Source organism: Anolis carolinensis, chromosome 3, assembly GCF_035594765.1.
Source record: "Anolis carolinensis isolate JA03-04 chromosome 3, rAnoCar3.1.pri, whole genome shotgun sequence".
Lineage (NCBI taxonomy): Eukaryota > Metazoa > Chordata > Lepidosauria > Squamata > Dactyloidae > Anolis > Anolis carolinensis.
The window spans coordinates 170,964,108-170,980,152 of record NC_085843.1 but is presented as its reverse complement, the minus strand read 5'-3'; the positions used below and the strand labels follow the sequence as shown (position 1 = coordinate 170,980,152).

Below are 16,045 nucleotides of genomic sequence, written 5' to 3'. Positions count from 1 at the left end.
TTTTGATTTGTAATTGGCAAGAGATGCAGGGAATCTGATTTGTCTCCCCATATTCTCTTCAAGAGAGGAGGATGTACAACAATGAAGTGTCTATTCCAAGCATTTGCTTATGGAGTTTTCTTTGTATCATCTGGCCAGGAAGTAGGGAAAGTCATCTGGTTTATACCTCAAGTTTGCTTCCTTGCCTCATTCTGTATCCTTCGTTTAGAATGTGAAAACTTGCCAAATGCCACCTGCAAGTAATTGCCTTTCTTCATCTAAGTAGCTTCTGAAAGAATAGCACACCAATAAATAAATCTGGAATAATTAGTCTCCTTGATGTCATGGAAAAATCTTTGCTACCAATGTGCCTAGAAATTACTTCTTGTTTCTACTGGAATTACTTTGTACCCAGAATAATAGTGTACCCAACAGATTTTAGCATTAAACTCAATATAAGGATAAAATCCATTACTCTTTAACAAACCTGGTCAGACTATATGAATGTGAATTACACTAGAACTGTTAGAGACAAATTCAGCTATCGGGTAATGTGAGTTGAAGGATTTTCTCCTTATGAAAAGTTTTCCCTTTCATTTAGCCTCTCCATAGATGTATCTGGACTGTGGAATTAGTTTGACATCAAGTTAGCTATCATGGTTCAATGCTATGGAATCATGGGAGTTTTAGTCTTACAAGGCCTTTTGCCTTCTTTTCCAAAGAGTTTTGGCGTGTCATCAAACTTCCATAATTCCATAGCATTGAGTTATGACAAAGTGGTATCAAACTTCATTAATTTTACAGTGTAGATTCACCCTGTGAACCTTCAAAAGTGGTTTTGCATGGAGTGGGGGGTAGACCCAGGCTGAAGCAGGAAAGCACAGTTCTCCCCTCTGAAGTGTTTGGAATCTGTTGGATCCAAACCAAGAGGAGGGAAAAAGGAGCTTGTTGGCATCATGGGAAGTGAGACAATAACCAAAGAGAATTGTACAACTACATGAAGTTTTATGTTGTAAGATCATAGAATGAATTGACTTTCAATAGGCCATCTTTTATATGGCTGCATGGCTTCATTGGGTTTTTGAAGAAAAGGCATTAACTAGTAGAATAGGGCCCGAACCCTGTTTCATCTGTTTCCTTCATGGCTTTGTACCGTTCCGTCCATTCAGATGGCATGGAATGGTACAACCCCCTGAGAACAAAAGAAGGAGTGAAATGAAAGGAAAAAACGGTAGCCATTTGGTCGGCTGATTTTCGCGCTTGGCTGTAGGGCCTGATTGACAGGGCCTACAACCAAGTGCCGGGTGCTCAACACTTATAGGCCCAGCTTGCAGGGCCTACGAGCATTAAGCATGCAGCACTTGACTGTAGGCCCTGCGAGCTGAGCTTACAAGCCATCGAGTGCTCGATGCTCGTAGGCCCTGCCTGCAAGGCCAGGCCTACGAGGCATCAAGCACTTGATACTCATAGGCCCTGCCTACCGAGCCTTTGTTTTTTTTTCCGGACCTTGGACAGAAAAGCTCATTTGTAAAGGCACCCATTTCCGTAAGCGGCGGACGTAAATAGAAATGGGTCCATACAAATGGTACAAATAGAAACTGGCAGTGATTCCATAGAAATGCACAAAACTATTAACTAGCTTTCTCAGTGTTGCTGGGCAAATTCTCTCTATTACAGAGTAGTTTGTACTGCTTACAGTGGCTGGGATTTTTTTAGAATGAATCTAGAAGCCCACAGCTAACTCACCCAATAGAAAACATTCAGAAATAGCTGTATTGGCCATATAGCTACGCACAACCAATAGTATTTCATCCAGTAAAATACCCTATCTACTCATGTATAAGTCTAGACATTTTAGTCAAAACTTCGATGGACTTACTCATGGGCCAGTGTAAGTACTATAACTTTACTGTGGTGATTAACTTCTACTGGAAACTGGCCATAGAATCACATTGGAAGTTCCAAAAACTCGTAGTGAGGAATATAGAAATCCCTCCAGCATGATAAGGAAGTTGACCACAGTAGGACAAGGAAATTCCTAGCAAGAATGGTTAAATCAGATTGGTGAGTAATCAAATCCAGAAAAGTCAAAATCACAAATGGAGGGGGATTATTGTAGTTAACTCCTGAAACAGTCTAATTGAATTATGCAATCAGGATAGGAAATTGTCTAACAGTTGCATTCATATTTAGATACAGTAGAGTCTCGGTTAACTGAGCCCCGGTTAACCGAGCCTCCGTATTATCCGAGGCACGGCCGGGGGCGCCTCTCCCTCTCCTTCTCTTGAGCGAAGGGAGCTCAAGAGAGGGAGAGGGAGGAGGAAGCACCCCGCGATCGGCGAGGGCTTGGCCCAGAGAAACACCCCACGATTGCTGCTCGCTGAGGGAAGTCTCTCTGGATCTCCTTCGGCCAGGCCCTTGCTGGAGGAAAAAGTTTCCTCCAGCAAGGGCCTGGCTGAGGGAGATCCGGGGCACGTGGGGCGTTTCTCGGAGGGATAGGCCTTTGCTGGAGCAAGGACCTGTCCCTCAGATACAAGGAGCATGCTGTGGGTTTTCCTCGGCCAGGCCCTTGCTGGCCAAGGGAGATCCAGGGAGACGTCCCTCAGCGAGCCCTCACCCTTGGGAAGCGCCCATGAGTGTTGCTAGGCAGCAGCGGTCACGGGCGCTACCCTTAACTGGATTGCCGGGAGGGATAATAGGGCCTCCCGGCAATCCAAGCAGTTCAGTTATCCGAGATTGGGCCCGCCCCTTTATCTCGGATAACCAAGACTCTACTGTACTGAAGTTTCTAGTTTTAAGCTGAGGATACCGAGGATCCTCTGAAGGTGCCAGCCACAGATGCAGGCGAAATGTCAGGAAACAGCCCAGAAACCACACAACACCCCAGAAATATATTTTGAAGATGAGCCTCATCCTTGACCTCATCATTGCTAGTTTTGTTGTAAATTGCCTCTTCCATTGACCTTTGAGATAATAACTTTGTCTTCTATTCTATTTCAGCACTCCAGTAATTATTTGAAAAGAGTTAATTTATTTTTTCTTCTCTTGTTTAGTCTTTTTAACCTTATATTATTTACATAGAAGCAATCATTAATGTGTCTTATAAATATGTTTAAGGAACAAAATGTGCATGGTGTTCTCTTTGAATGCCAACTCTTTTTCAAATTGTTTTACATTTGTTTGAAAGGAAATGAGATGTTTGTTAGTTCCTCAGTTAAATTGCTCCAACCTATACTTTGCTGTATGAAGAAACTAATTCTTAAAGTCAATTGTAGCAACAGTCCTAAGAAAGGAATATGGAATGTTTTTTTTCCACCACCATTAATTGTGATACTAGACAAATGTATTTATTAAGAGCAGTCATATGCAACGTTGTATCTGACGCATCTTGATAATATTTTACTTCATCTTGATGTATATTCAGTCAGCAGGCCATTAATTACAGTGTAATAAACATGGATAAAATTGTAACATAAATAATTAACTATCCTGTATACAGTATATTTATATAAATTTGTATTTCACTTTTTGAAGAATAACTAGAGCTACGGTGTGGCTGTATTTCCTGGTGTGTCAGTTGCCTGTGCATGCTGTATTCTTTTTCCTAAAGACTGGCTTCATAAAGGCATTACATACAGTGTCTTATTAAGACACACACACATACAGAGCCTCTTAGTAAACCTTTGTTTTTGTTTCTGTGGATAAATAATGTTAAGGTGGAAATCTCAATGTATTATATTTTCTGTACTCATTCTGTTCTTTGTTTTATAGATACAGTACAAAATTTTACTGAAGATAATGAGAACAGTCACTTCATCTACAAGAATGCTGATGACAATAATACAATTAATGCTGGAATAGCAGAAATCTCTGGGTACAGTTTTGAAGTTAAAGATTCTCATGTTTCTTGGGACTCCCATATTGGGAAGAAAGACTTACTATCAGAAGCATCACATACTAAAGAATCATTCGTAACTGGCTTATATGGATGGGAAGATGAAAATGATGATACTCGGAGAGGAGAATATTTGCTAGGTTTTGATGATGAACCACTTTCAGAAATAAAAAACAAGGATGAAGAGCTAATCAAAGAAATGGAGACTCCAAAGGAAACCATTAGTGAAGAAGTGATGCAAACTGTTCTCAGGTCAAGTAATTGTCGGACATACTGTAGATCGAACAAAAAATCACAGGGAATGACAAATTTTGATAAGCTACTGGATGGCACTCTTCAGCCTCTAGCCAAAGCAAACAGTGATTCAAATACTGATGGTGGGAACCCAGTAAGAAAAGTTGCTTTAAGTAGTGGGACCAGTTTTAGAGGGACAGTTGGAAGGACTAGAGATTACACTGTTCTTCATCCATCATGCTTATCTGTTTGTAATGTTACAATACAAGATACAATGGATCGTATCGATGAATTTGCCACAGCTGCACCTACTGATCTGGGAGAAGCAGGACGTCTCAGAAAGAAAGCTGACATGGCAACAACCAAGACGACAACTAGATTTCGGCCTAGCAATACCAAATCCAAAAAAGATGTCAAATTGGAATTCTTTGGGTTTGATGACAGCGATGAAGGAGGGGGTGGTGAAGGTGGATCTAGAACCTCTGGAAGCTCAAACTATAAAATTAAGTATTTTGGTTTTGATGATTTAAGTGAAAGTGAGGATGACGATGAAGAGCGGCAGTTAGAAAGGAAAATTAATAAGAAAAGAAGCAGAATAGCACCATCCTCTTCTTCACTTCAGTCCAGTTCTGATGGAAGTGAGAACTATTCACAGGACAGCCAGTCAAGCAGTAATCCAGGTAATGTTAGTTTGATATCTCTGTTTCATAACTTAAGCGTTGCATTGGTAGTTGATAGAATGGTTCTATCATTGGGAAACCTAGTTTAAGAAACTCATTTATTAAGTAGACAGTGTCATATTTTTCTTATCCTCACCCCTTTGTATGCCCATTCAGTTTTTCTTTTCAGATTTAACTATATTTAGTTCCTAATCAGGCAGGAACTAAATAAATGGTTTGATTTCAGAATGAATCTCATTTGACATTACAAATAGCCAAATAGATTTTATTGGTGCTGCATTCCAAGAACATATTCTGTCCACACTGGACAGCAAAATAATAGCTTAAATTTTTAACAGCCAAGCAGTTCTGCAGTCAGTCCTTTTTCAGTTGTCATAAAGCCCTAGAAAAGAAAACAGAAGATAGCAAAAGACAATGCTTAGGTTAATAGTAATTGTGATCCACTGAAAGGGGGTCTATATATCACAGTAGCCTAATAGGATTTCTATTCTCCTCCTCCCCCAAATATTACAAGTAAGAAATGATACAAGTTCTTTTATTCCCGAATTACACTACGTAATTTGTAGCATACTGAGGGTTTAAAAAAGTTTCTAATGGTAAATATGAAGAAATGAATATTTGAAAGATTGGAAAATGATAGGAAACATTCTGTCAAGTTTCCATCTTGCCCTCCTCGGTTTTCTTGCTAAGTGCTAGAAAACTGGCCTCTAGTGCTGAGCAGATAAAATACTCATATCCTAAGCTGATCTACATGTATTTGCTGAAGATAGTATTAGAAGGGTTTTCATGTGTTTGCATACATGTGTATGGGCTTCATTGATGTCTATATTAGTAGCAAGTAGTGTACAAAATGGAGTGTTAAAGTGGGTTAGCAGCATCCAGTTTAGTCTCTGGCTATACCTGCTAATATGCTTAAAGGTTTCCTGGGCAACTGTTAATTTTGAGTGGACATAGTTTTGAGTACTGTATAGCATACAGGCAGTCCCCAAACTACAAACAAGATAGGTTCTGTAGGTTTGTTCTTAAGTCGAATTTGTATATAAGCCCGATCATGTACATTTATTAAGTGTAACTCCATACACACACACACACACACACACACACACACAATCTTTGGATAGCATAGGGCTTAACACCCATGTAGTGTTAGTTTTGCTGTCTGTGCCCCTGTTCAGAAGATCTCACCTTATTTTCTGTCCCTGGGATAGTTTTGAAAAATTTGGCTTGTTGTGGAATCAAGAATTGGAGATAAACCTTCAGTGGAGATGACTTTCCCCCATGATAATTCTTCCAAGCGTGAATTCCCCCTTCCTAGTAGAAGATTGCAAAGTGGAGTTCTACCCTGTAACCTGAATAATTCATATCAAATGTATTTACATGTCTCTTGTTTTAACTACATATTCTATGTAACAGGAAGTGGGTGCATGGTCTTGCAAATAAAGCTGGACCACAGTATAGGCGGTGGTGAATTACTGTGATAATTTGACAATTCAGTTGTGTAGTTGTGTAGTTGGAAGTAATTGCCATAATCTTAGGGTTTAAATTTGTATCCCGTCCTTTTCGTCCTTATTTTGGGGAGAGGGGGAATTCAGGGCGGCTTCACAACCGGCAGTCGTTACATGCCAAAAACAAAGAGTTATAAAAACAATACAATTAAAACAGGTGATTAAAACAATTATAAAAAACGTCATTTTAAAATTGCATAAGTCTCTTTCAGTTCAAGTCTGTTTGAAAAGTTTTAGTTCAAGTACCTATACCTTGAACCTCTTCCAGTGTAGTCCCAAGGCAACGTAGGCACCTTCCACACAGCTTAATAAAATCCCATGTTTTCTGCTTTGAACTGAAATATGGCACCATGGATTCAGATTACCCATTTCAAAGCAGATGTGGGATTTTCTGCCTTGATATTCTGGGTTATATGGAAAGGCCCCTAAATTTATGGAATATAATACATGAAATACTTGAAAAGCAAGGCAGACAGGATATACAGGTTAATCATTGTAGGGTGATTTAGTCAAAATAAACATGAATTAATAATAGAGTGGGAGGTAATTATAGAGACTAGATAGCAGAGGTAAAAACCAAGTGCTACAAAGGTGGTTCTCAATTCTGTGTAGACATTTTAGAAGTCTTCTGTATCTTCATTAGTTCTCCAAAATATCCTGAAAATAAGAACCTAACCTCCCTCAAGACAGTCTTTTTGTTAGTGTGCTATGATTAACATTGCAGCAACCTGTTGCATTAAAGGCAGAATTTTCTTATGGTCTCTCGCTGTATAATTTAATTTGATTCCTCTAGTGAAAATTGAAATTGCATTCATTTTTCTCTCTCCCTGTTATCAGACATTTAGGGTGGGATTTTTATTAAGATTTTGAAGAGAGTGCATATTAGCTAAATTCCTTTTCAATGAACCACACTTTAATTTATTTATTTATTTATTTCCCTCATTTCTATCCCGCCCTTCTCACCCGAAGGGACTTCGTTATAAAGGGCCAAAGTATTGCGAGGCCAAAGTATCACAAGCACCTTTACAAAGCATATGGAATGATTTATAGAATTAGCTCGAAAAGCTGTGAAGTTTTCTTTATCCTTGGGAAGGACCTTTGATTTTAAGATTCTTCAAAGTACCTTAAAATAATAAATCTTTGAGCAAACTTGGAAATCAAAATTTGATGCCCAATTTATACATTGTTATGCTGGTTGGCTGCGTAGGTGGTCCAGTTGATTTGTCAAATCAGGTGGCCAGGCATCCTGTTACCTTGTGTAAGTGACAAGCTCTCCAATTGTGTCAGCTGTCTTCCTCATGGCATGAGTTGAAGTCAGGGAAGCACATTTCTTTAACTTTTGTCAAAGTAAACATTCTCTGCTTCAATAGCTTTTTCCAGAGGGATGCTCTCTCACTTTCAAGTGCCTTCTCTTTCTTGCTGCTTTTGGTCAGTACTTTTGGTAAGTACTTACAGGTACTTACAAACATTATGCAAGGCATAGTGTTTAGAAGGAAACAAACATAGAAATGATTATCACAGCATCTATTGCATTTGGAGTGAAGAGGAGTGTCCATGTGACATGCTGTGATGAATACAGGTCTCTGGAAGAGAGACTTCCACAAGGCCAAAAGTTTTTTTTATTTACTAGTATACCTTACACTCTTTCTTGTTCAGATTTATGCCGTTTTTTGAACCAATATATTAGGAATTATTTACAAAAGACCACAATTCATATTAGCTACAGCTTCTTCTATTGTAATATGGGTTGTTTTAAATTTCTGATATTAAAGGAGCAGCCTGCTACACTGGGAAATTCTTCTTCCCAAGATGGAATCACCAATAAGTATGGCAGGCTGACATCTGAAGGGCTATTGCCTCTCACCCCATATATTAGCTTGCCAAGTGTGTTGTTAATTATTTCTACAGGCTTATGGGAGCAAGTCACATATCATGTCTATACAGGTATGGTTCTCACACCAATGTGTTTCAGTTAAATCTTTAAGCAGGCCTGATGTCTCCATGTTCTAGTATGAGAAGGTTTGTGTTACTAAAAGGAAATTTAGATTAAAATCACTTTGTGTATACAGTGGACAAGGTGTTTGTAGGGATTGGATTTTGGATGTGAAAGTTTGGCTATAAAACTATATAACCAAAACCTGTGGTGGATGAGAGATATAAGACCAAGGAAGTTGGGGTTTTTTTTAGCAAGCACATGAAATTAGCTTTGAAAACTAAAAAACCTAGGTTGTATATGTTTTTGTGTCTGAAATGGGATGTTGTTTTGATGGGACATAACTGATCAAATCCACTGAGCACTTCCATATTGGCAACATTGTAATTATTTAGATTTGCCCAATTTAATGGCTGAAATGAGAGTGCATAATTACAGTACATCAGACATTTTTCATTAGGCTATGAGTTGATTTTCTTGTTGTCGTAGTTTAATTACATCCTTTACCAGCTGAGCTTACTGTTTTTTCCTGTCTGATTATTTTATGAAGTAGTAGGTTGTAATAGGGCCATGTACATTTTGTAAAATGCAACTCAACTGCTTGCTTGCATTTTTGTACAGCTTTATACAAATCCACTTGACAGAGGCAAAGGTTTTTGCTTAGTTTCAATGAGACTTCTCACTTTTTTCAACGGAGGAAAGGAAGGTGGAGTTTCTCAAAACATGCTGACTTCTAGATTAGGCAGCCCTTACCTATGCATTAGGCAGAGTGGATCATTTTAATTCTGTTAAAATTTCTAAAGACACATCAAATTTTTTGGTATTTATTTATTTTAAAACAAAGTTCAGTTCAGTCTCATTGCAGGTATCTTAAATACTGGTTTTGCCACATTCACATTTACTTACTAAAAAACACGGGCATTTATTTTATGGTTTCATGTAATGAACCTGGCTTAATCCAGCTACGTCAGTTCTTGATTCCTGTATTTTTTTTTTTGCTTCTTGAAATCTGGGATTTTTTTCTTCCTCTGTAGGTATTATGTAAAAAGACAAGTTGAATATGATAAGTTTTTGAAGATGGAACTGTGCCAAGAAAGACAGAAGGATCAGTTAATTTTCATCAACAATTTTATATATATATATACTAGCTGTGCCCGGCCACGCGTTGCTGTGGCAAAGTATGGTGGTATGGGAAATAAAGTATTGAGGAATAGGTGGTAGTTAAGGTAAAGGGTAAAGGTTTTCCCTGACATTAAGTGCAGTCGTGTCTGAGTCTGGGGGTTGGTGCTCATCTCCATTTCTAAGCTGAAGAGCCGGCATTGTCCGTAGACTCCTCCAAGGTCATGTGGGATGACTGCATGGAGCGGCAGCAATTGGATAAAAACAAATTAGATAATCTGTGGAAGAGGCTTAAGAGAGGCCTAAGTCTGCCTGTCCTCGGCTGAGTTGGTTGCTAGGAGACCAAGTGGGCAGAGATTAGCCCTGTAACTGGCAGCAATTGGATAAAAACAATTATTCCTTTCCCTCTAATGAGGACTTTATTTTTCTTTTCTTTTTGTTGTATCAACCTAGAGGCGTGGATGAGGACTTTATTTTTCTTTTCTTTTTGTTGTATCAACCTAGAGGCGTGGATGATGGGTTGTGTTGTCAAATTTTGAGGTTGGGGGGGGCGTGTAGTTTTGTTGTTTTGTTGGTCGCCGTGATGCCATCACTCATTTTTATAACACACACACACACACACACACACACACACATACATACAATTGACTCTCCAGGTCTAACTTTTCAAAATCTGATTGATGGATTTGATTAATATATTCTCTCTAAGAATCTTTACGTCCTTTAGCGTGTAAAATTTAACCAGAGTCTCTCTGAAGGACTTGGAGATTGCTAGAAAGGTGTCCTGTCTGGTAAAATTTAACCAGAGCCTCCCTGAAGGACTTAGAGATTGCTAGAAAGGTGTCCTGTCAAGTAAAAAAAGAGTGTTGTTGTCTGTGATGGGAGGGAATTGCTGCAACCCATACTCCCATGAAATTGGGGAGCCTACTGCATTGTTTGAATTCTGTATATTATCTGCCATGAATTTAAACTTGTACAAGATTTCTCTGTAAACTTCAGCCTCTTATGGGTGCTGGTCTTGTGATCATCGATTCTGCTGTTCAGACTGAGGAGTATTAATATCAATTTTTTTTTGAGAATACCAAGTTGAATAAGGCAGGTTTAACAGTATGTTAAACCATTTGAAAGAGACTGCTAAATTAGTGATATCCACCTCAATGAAATATTTAATTGGTTCAGTAACCTTCCGCATCAGAAACCCAGCTTTACAGCTTATTTAATTAACTTAAAATCGTGTTTTCTTTCTTCCATGTTGTGGTGTTTAACATAGTATGCACATGTGTAACTGTTTGTAGTAAGCAAGGAAATAATTATTTTTCCATCTAGGTAGTAATCAGTTCTTAGTGCATATTGACTCTTTTCACAATGTTTCTCTTGAAGTAGGCATGGAAAGTACATTTTCATTTCTTATCCTTGTGCTTGTAGAGCTGTTGGACTTCCCAGAAGATCCATCTAGTGTTCCTGAAAGCAATAAGAAATCCACAAATTCTCAAGGCGATAAATCTAAGGAAAACACACGAAAAATATTTAGTGGACCAAAGAGGGTAAGTAATCATGCTTAAATTAGCTTGCTGTGAAATAATTAGTGCTTAAATATGAATAACCTGTAAAACCTAGTAATGTTGGTCTTTGAAACCTTCTACTACAGTAAGAGAAAAAGGGTGACAAGAGGTGCAAGGGGGTGAACAAGAAAAGTTACATAATGTCTACTAATGCAATGCTTGATGTTCTTGTAAGAAGTTTCTCCTGCTTTATTTGGCTTTTTGAAGGTGGTTCCTTCAGAATTTAAAGTTGTTCCGTGCTCTTCGAGGTAGAGCACTTCTGTCATACTTATCATCTTGTATTTGATCATAAGAAGAAATGACTTTGCTGTTCTTCAAATTGAAGGTGCAATATATTCACAGTGTTGTAAGTTGCAGTGTAGCATCAAAACTGAAAATGCATGTAAAATGATTTGATGAAAAGAGAAAATAAAGAAATTGAAAGAAAGAAATTGAAAGCAGATAACAGTTTATTTACAAAGAATGAACTGCTTATTTTCCAGATAATAATATCCAACTGTTTATTTTTGTTTCGTTGCAGTCGCCAACAAAGGCTGTGTACAATGCTAGACATTGGAATCAGCCAGAATCTGAGACTCTTCCAGCAGCACAAGTGTTGAAAACTCCAACTGTCCCTGTGAGTACAGTATCTTCTCACCCAAAACTTAAAAGGAATAGCTTAAGATCACTCTTCAGTTAGAGAAGAAATCTGGGAAAATCTAAATTTCAGGGATAGTATATTTGGATAGTTAATATGGTCAAGAGAAAACTAATGAAGAAAGATCATGATTATGCTACATGCTTAGTACAACAATAATCCTGAAGTTGCCCAGGAACAAGATTAGAAGTTTCTCCCAATTGCAAAGGGGATGATGTTGTTTGACCTGAGTATGTAGATTGTTGGTATGCTACTGTTCTGTATTTATATAGCCGCTGTCAAATATATGTGATGGTGTTTTTGTATAAAATATAACCTACAGGATGGTTCTTTGTATTCATCTTAAGGCTTATAGAAGAATTTTGGACTGTTTAAATATGTTCTTCTTCTGTGGCAGCTATTTTCATAATGCAGTCAAGCAGCATTCTTGGCCCAGGTGCAATGAACATTTTAAGCCTTATACATCATGTCCATCAAGGCTTTCCTCTCATTCCATGGTACTCCTATGAAATGGTTCTCATGAAGTAAATTATTCTGGAGTGAAAGCTATTGTGGAACAGATAGCCCTCATATACCTTACCTAGAAGACTCTTTGATCTGAACCGTATTATATAAGGTTGCTGAAAAGTTCAAGGTCAAGGATGAATGTCAACATATTGGCTGTAGCATCCTGGAGCAAGTGCTTGCAACACAACTGTGTTAGTCATCCAAGCTTTGCAAAAGAATCGCAGTAAAAGAAATAATAGTATAATCCCAAATATGTCTATTATTGTTTATTTCTACATGATTATAGTCTTAATTGCAGCAGATGTTGAACAAATCTTCAGAATTATTATCTTGATTTGTAATAAGTACTTCAAAAAGTTTCTTCAGGGCTCTTTCCTAAAAGTTTTTTGTCTAGCTTATTAGTTACATTTTGAATCTGAGATCACCAAATCAGTAGATCTTTACACACTTACATGTGGTTTCTTCAGGAAACAGTACACTATTTAGCAGACAACAGAAGTTTTGCAATTGAGCATCAAACTAAACAGCTATGCAAATTGTTCAAAACAGGACAGACTTAAATGAATGGTCATATAGCATTTAAGGGAAGTCTGCTGTGTATAAATATGTCTGGCAAGTTAAGGGAAGTGAAGAATACTAGCTAATAGTTTAATACAGCCGCTAAAGATACTAAATGTAATGAAAGTCATTAAGCTGTACAATGTATTACACCAAAACCTTCCCTCACATATCCTCTAAAAAACATCTCCTAAAATCTGCATCTGTTGGTATAATGGCCTGATAGAGGTGAGAAGTGTACGTGAAAAATGTTGCCATCCTACAGCCAAGATAGAAAATATAAGAAAACTCTGTTAGAGCAAGAATGTTTTGAATGGTTTGATTCTTTGCCGATCTTGGCATGAATGCAGATATTGGGGAAATAAAAGGGGACAGTAGCTAACAGCTGCAGATGTTTAAAATGTAGTCTGTTTGTGCTTCTGCTGGTTTTTTAAATGTTTAAAATGTGGCTCCATTAGCCCGATTCTTAAGCAGAGAGAATGTTACTGTACTTTCATTTAATTGGTATGCTAAAGTGCAATGTTTAAAAACTGACATTTAATTATGTTGCATTAAAACCGTTCATTTGTGCTTTTGACAGTTTGAAGCAATGCCTCTGTGAATCCCAGTTTGTGAATGCCTCCATGTACATGATTTCCTGTTTTCTGCTTCAAAACAGTTACTCATTGTTATACTTTCTGTTAATAGGTAAGGCTTTCTTCTAAGGAGGCAATTCATAAAGATGATGGAGTGTTTAAAGCTCCTGCACCACCACCCAAAGTGATAAAAACTGTGACTTTACCCACTCAACCCTATCAAGAGATAGTAACTGCCTTGAAATGTAGGAAAGAAGATAAAGAAGTAAGTGAGATGTCTGAAACTTTTCCAGAAATACATTTGATGATAGGTGTTCTTTAAAAATAAGGTAAATTACAAAGTTAAGAACTAGAATAAAAGTTGAGTAAGTTCCCTGTTTGTAATGGCTAATTTTAAATTCTGAGCTGGCTCGTAAAAAGTATTATCCATTAGTTTTCAGGTATATAAGAATACTGTTGTATCTACGTGGTTTTGCCCAGGTATCGGAGGGGCCACTGCCCCCCTGCTTTCATCCCGTCTTTTTCTTTCCCTCCCTTCATACCTTTCCCTTCCTTCCTTCCCTCTCACCTTTTTCTTACTTCCCCCCTCCTCCCCCCTTCTTTCTCCGGCTGTGAGGGGGCCTATCTCACAATGTCTCCTTCCTCGCCCCCCCCTCCCCATGCACATGTCACCTTTCTTTCCCAGTGACATCAAAAGCCACATCACCTCACCACAGCCAATCCTTACTCTAGCTACAGCCAATCTAGTGACATCACAAAGGGCCACTGGATTGTCACCTAGTAACAGTCTTTGTGGTACAAACAGACATACTTTGACTTTTATATATAAAGATGTTTTTGTATGCTTGCCTTTTAGTTATACACTGTTGTTCAACATGTGAAGCACTTCAACGACGTAGTAGAATTTGGAGAGAACCAAGAATTCACAGATGATATTGAATACTTGTTAAGTGGACTGAAGAGCAATCAGCCCCTAAACACCCGTTGCCTTAGGTAAACTATTTATATTTTGGCATAATAATCCCTTTGACGATACTGCATACTTACGTATACTGCATACTTGCCTGCTTAGGTATGTTCTGTGCATACACCCTAGTAAGACATGGGGCCATATGGAAGTGAAACCAAAAAATACATCTGTCCAGCATGTTAGAAGTGGGGATAGTCCACTTGCTAATTAATGTTTAGCAATTTATTTTCTTCTGGGACTGTACTTGTATAAAAGTGAGTCCCCTTCGGGGTGAGAATAGTGGGGCATAAATACAGTTAATAAATAAATTAAATTAAACTATTGCAGTCTGGGTCCTAAAAATGTTCTTTATATCTCGACACATTCTTTATAATAAGCAAAGCTGTTTGTTCACCCTAAAGTTGGGAATTTTCGACCATACAAGCTTGTACTAGATGGTACAGAAACAATTAAATAGTGAAAAGATCAGTGAAGTAATGTCTGCTGTTCAAAATATGTGTGGTATGTGCATTCATTGATTTTCGTTCTTGGTATTAGGATTTTTTAGTTTGTAATAGATTTTTTTTAAAGTATATAGTTTACGAGTTCTTAGGGTATATTTATACAAGAAGCTATCCCATAGTTTACTTATACGGTACTTGATTTGTGGCATGGGCTGTATTGTTCATATATTGTTGGGAAAATGGCATTATTGGTTCTGTAAGCTCACTCCACATAGTTTTGAAAGAAGTATCTTTATTGAATTTTACCCCAGCTTGTTCTTCAGGGATTGCTCAACGTGACTTAGCAGTATTTCTGAACAAAACCCCAAAACATTACAATTATTCAAATCTAAGAGCAGTAACAGTCTCAACAGCTGACCAGTATCGATACATATTTGGAATTCTGCAGTAAATCGAAATGTCCAAACATTGCAAAGAATATTTCATAATCTTAGCTATTACGTTTGCAGCAAATCTGCTGAGTCACAAGAAACAGCATAGATTCTGATGGGTAGTGTGTACTGGATGGAGAAACTGCTGCCTGTGATCTAGGAGTGAAAGAACATTATATATATTCTAAAATATTGTTACTACTTACTGTTGTTGAAGTCACAAAAATGACCTTTCTACACGAGATACAAAACGCCCTCATAAACAAAGGGTGTCTGGCCAGAACGGCTAGGTATCCTCCCTTGAATAGACTTTGCAGCCACTTGGAGAAGTGTGTTGGCCACCCCTGGAAGAGGAGGAGGCGGTAGCCGGAGCAAGCCCAAGATCCCCACATTGCACCTTCTCCTTGTCATTCTTGGCCGTGGTGCCCGGCCTGATCTCTGCCCCCCCCCCCCCGCCGCAATGGAAGTGCCCAAACAGCAGTCCCAGACACAGCAGGGAAGGAGGAAAGTGAGGATGAGTCCCAAGAGACTTCTAAGGGCATCTAGTCCAACCTCCTTCATACAACCCTTGGTAGATTCAGTGAAAGCCCTCCCCAACAGACAACCATCCAGCCACAGTTGAAAACCCCCCAGAGAAGGATTCTCAGGCAATCTATACTTTCCTAGAGTTGCAGGAGACCTCCAAAGGGCATTTAGTCCAACCACCTTCAGCCATGCGGGAAGACACAGTCAAAGTACCCCTGGATGGTCAACCTGTCGCCAGAGAGGTTTAATCAATACCAAAGTGGGGTGCTGCTAATGTTCAAGTATAGATACTGTTATAACCTTTATAATTTGCATAGCTTGTTGATTGAGTTGCAGTTATTATCACTAAAATGGATAGGTTTCTAAATCAGAAAAGAAAGTCTGTTGACAGTGATGTTTTTGATGAACCACATGTAGTGGCTATAAAGTACACAAGAGTCAATTGTAGTATATAAGAAGTGTTAAGGAAAGATGTCCAAAACTTAGTTTATA

General features: G+C 38.3%; 1 protein-coding gene across 1 annotated transcript in view; it reads left to right on the top strand.

Annotated features, from left to right (window-relative positions):
* wapl (WAPL cohesin release factor) overlaps positions 1 to 16,045 on the top strand; it is a 59,991-nt gene that overhangs the window by 15,593 nt on the left and 28,353 nt on the right. Inside the window, exons 3-7 of the mRNA XM_008119108.3 lie at positions 3,751 to 4,788; positions 10,771 to 10,889; positions 11,428 to 11,523; positions 13,297 to 13,449; positions 14,041 to 14,177. Coding sequence (XP_008117315.2) covers positions 3,751 to 4,788; positions 10,771 to 10,889; positions 11,428 to 11,523; positions 13,297 to 13,449; positions 14,041 to 14,177 — 1,543 coding nt within the window. The remainder of the gene's footprint in view (positions 1 to 3,750; positions 4,789 to 10,770; positions 10,890 to 11,427; positions 11,524 to 13,296; positions 13,450 to 14,040; positions 14,178 to 16,045) is intronic.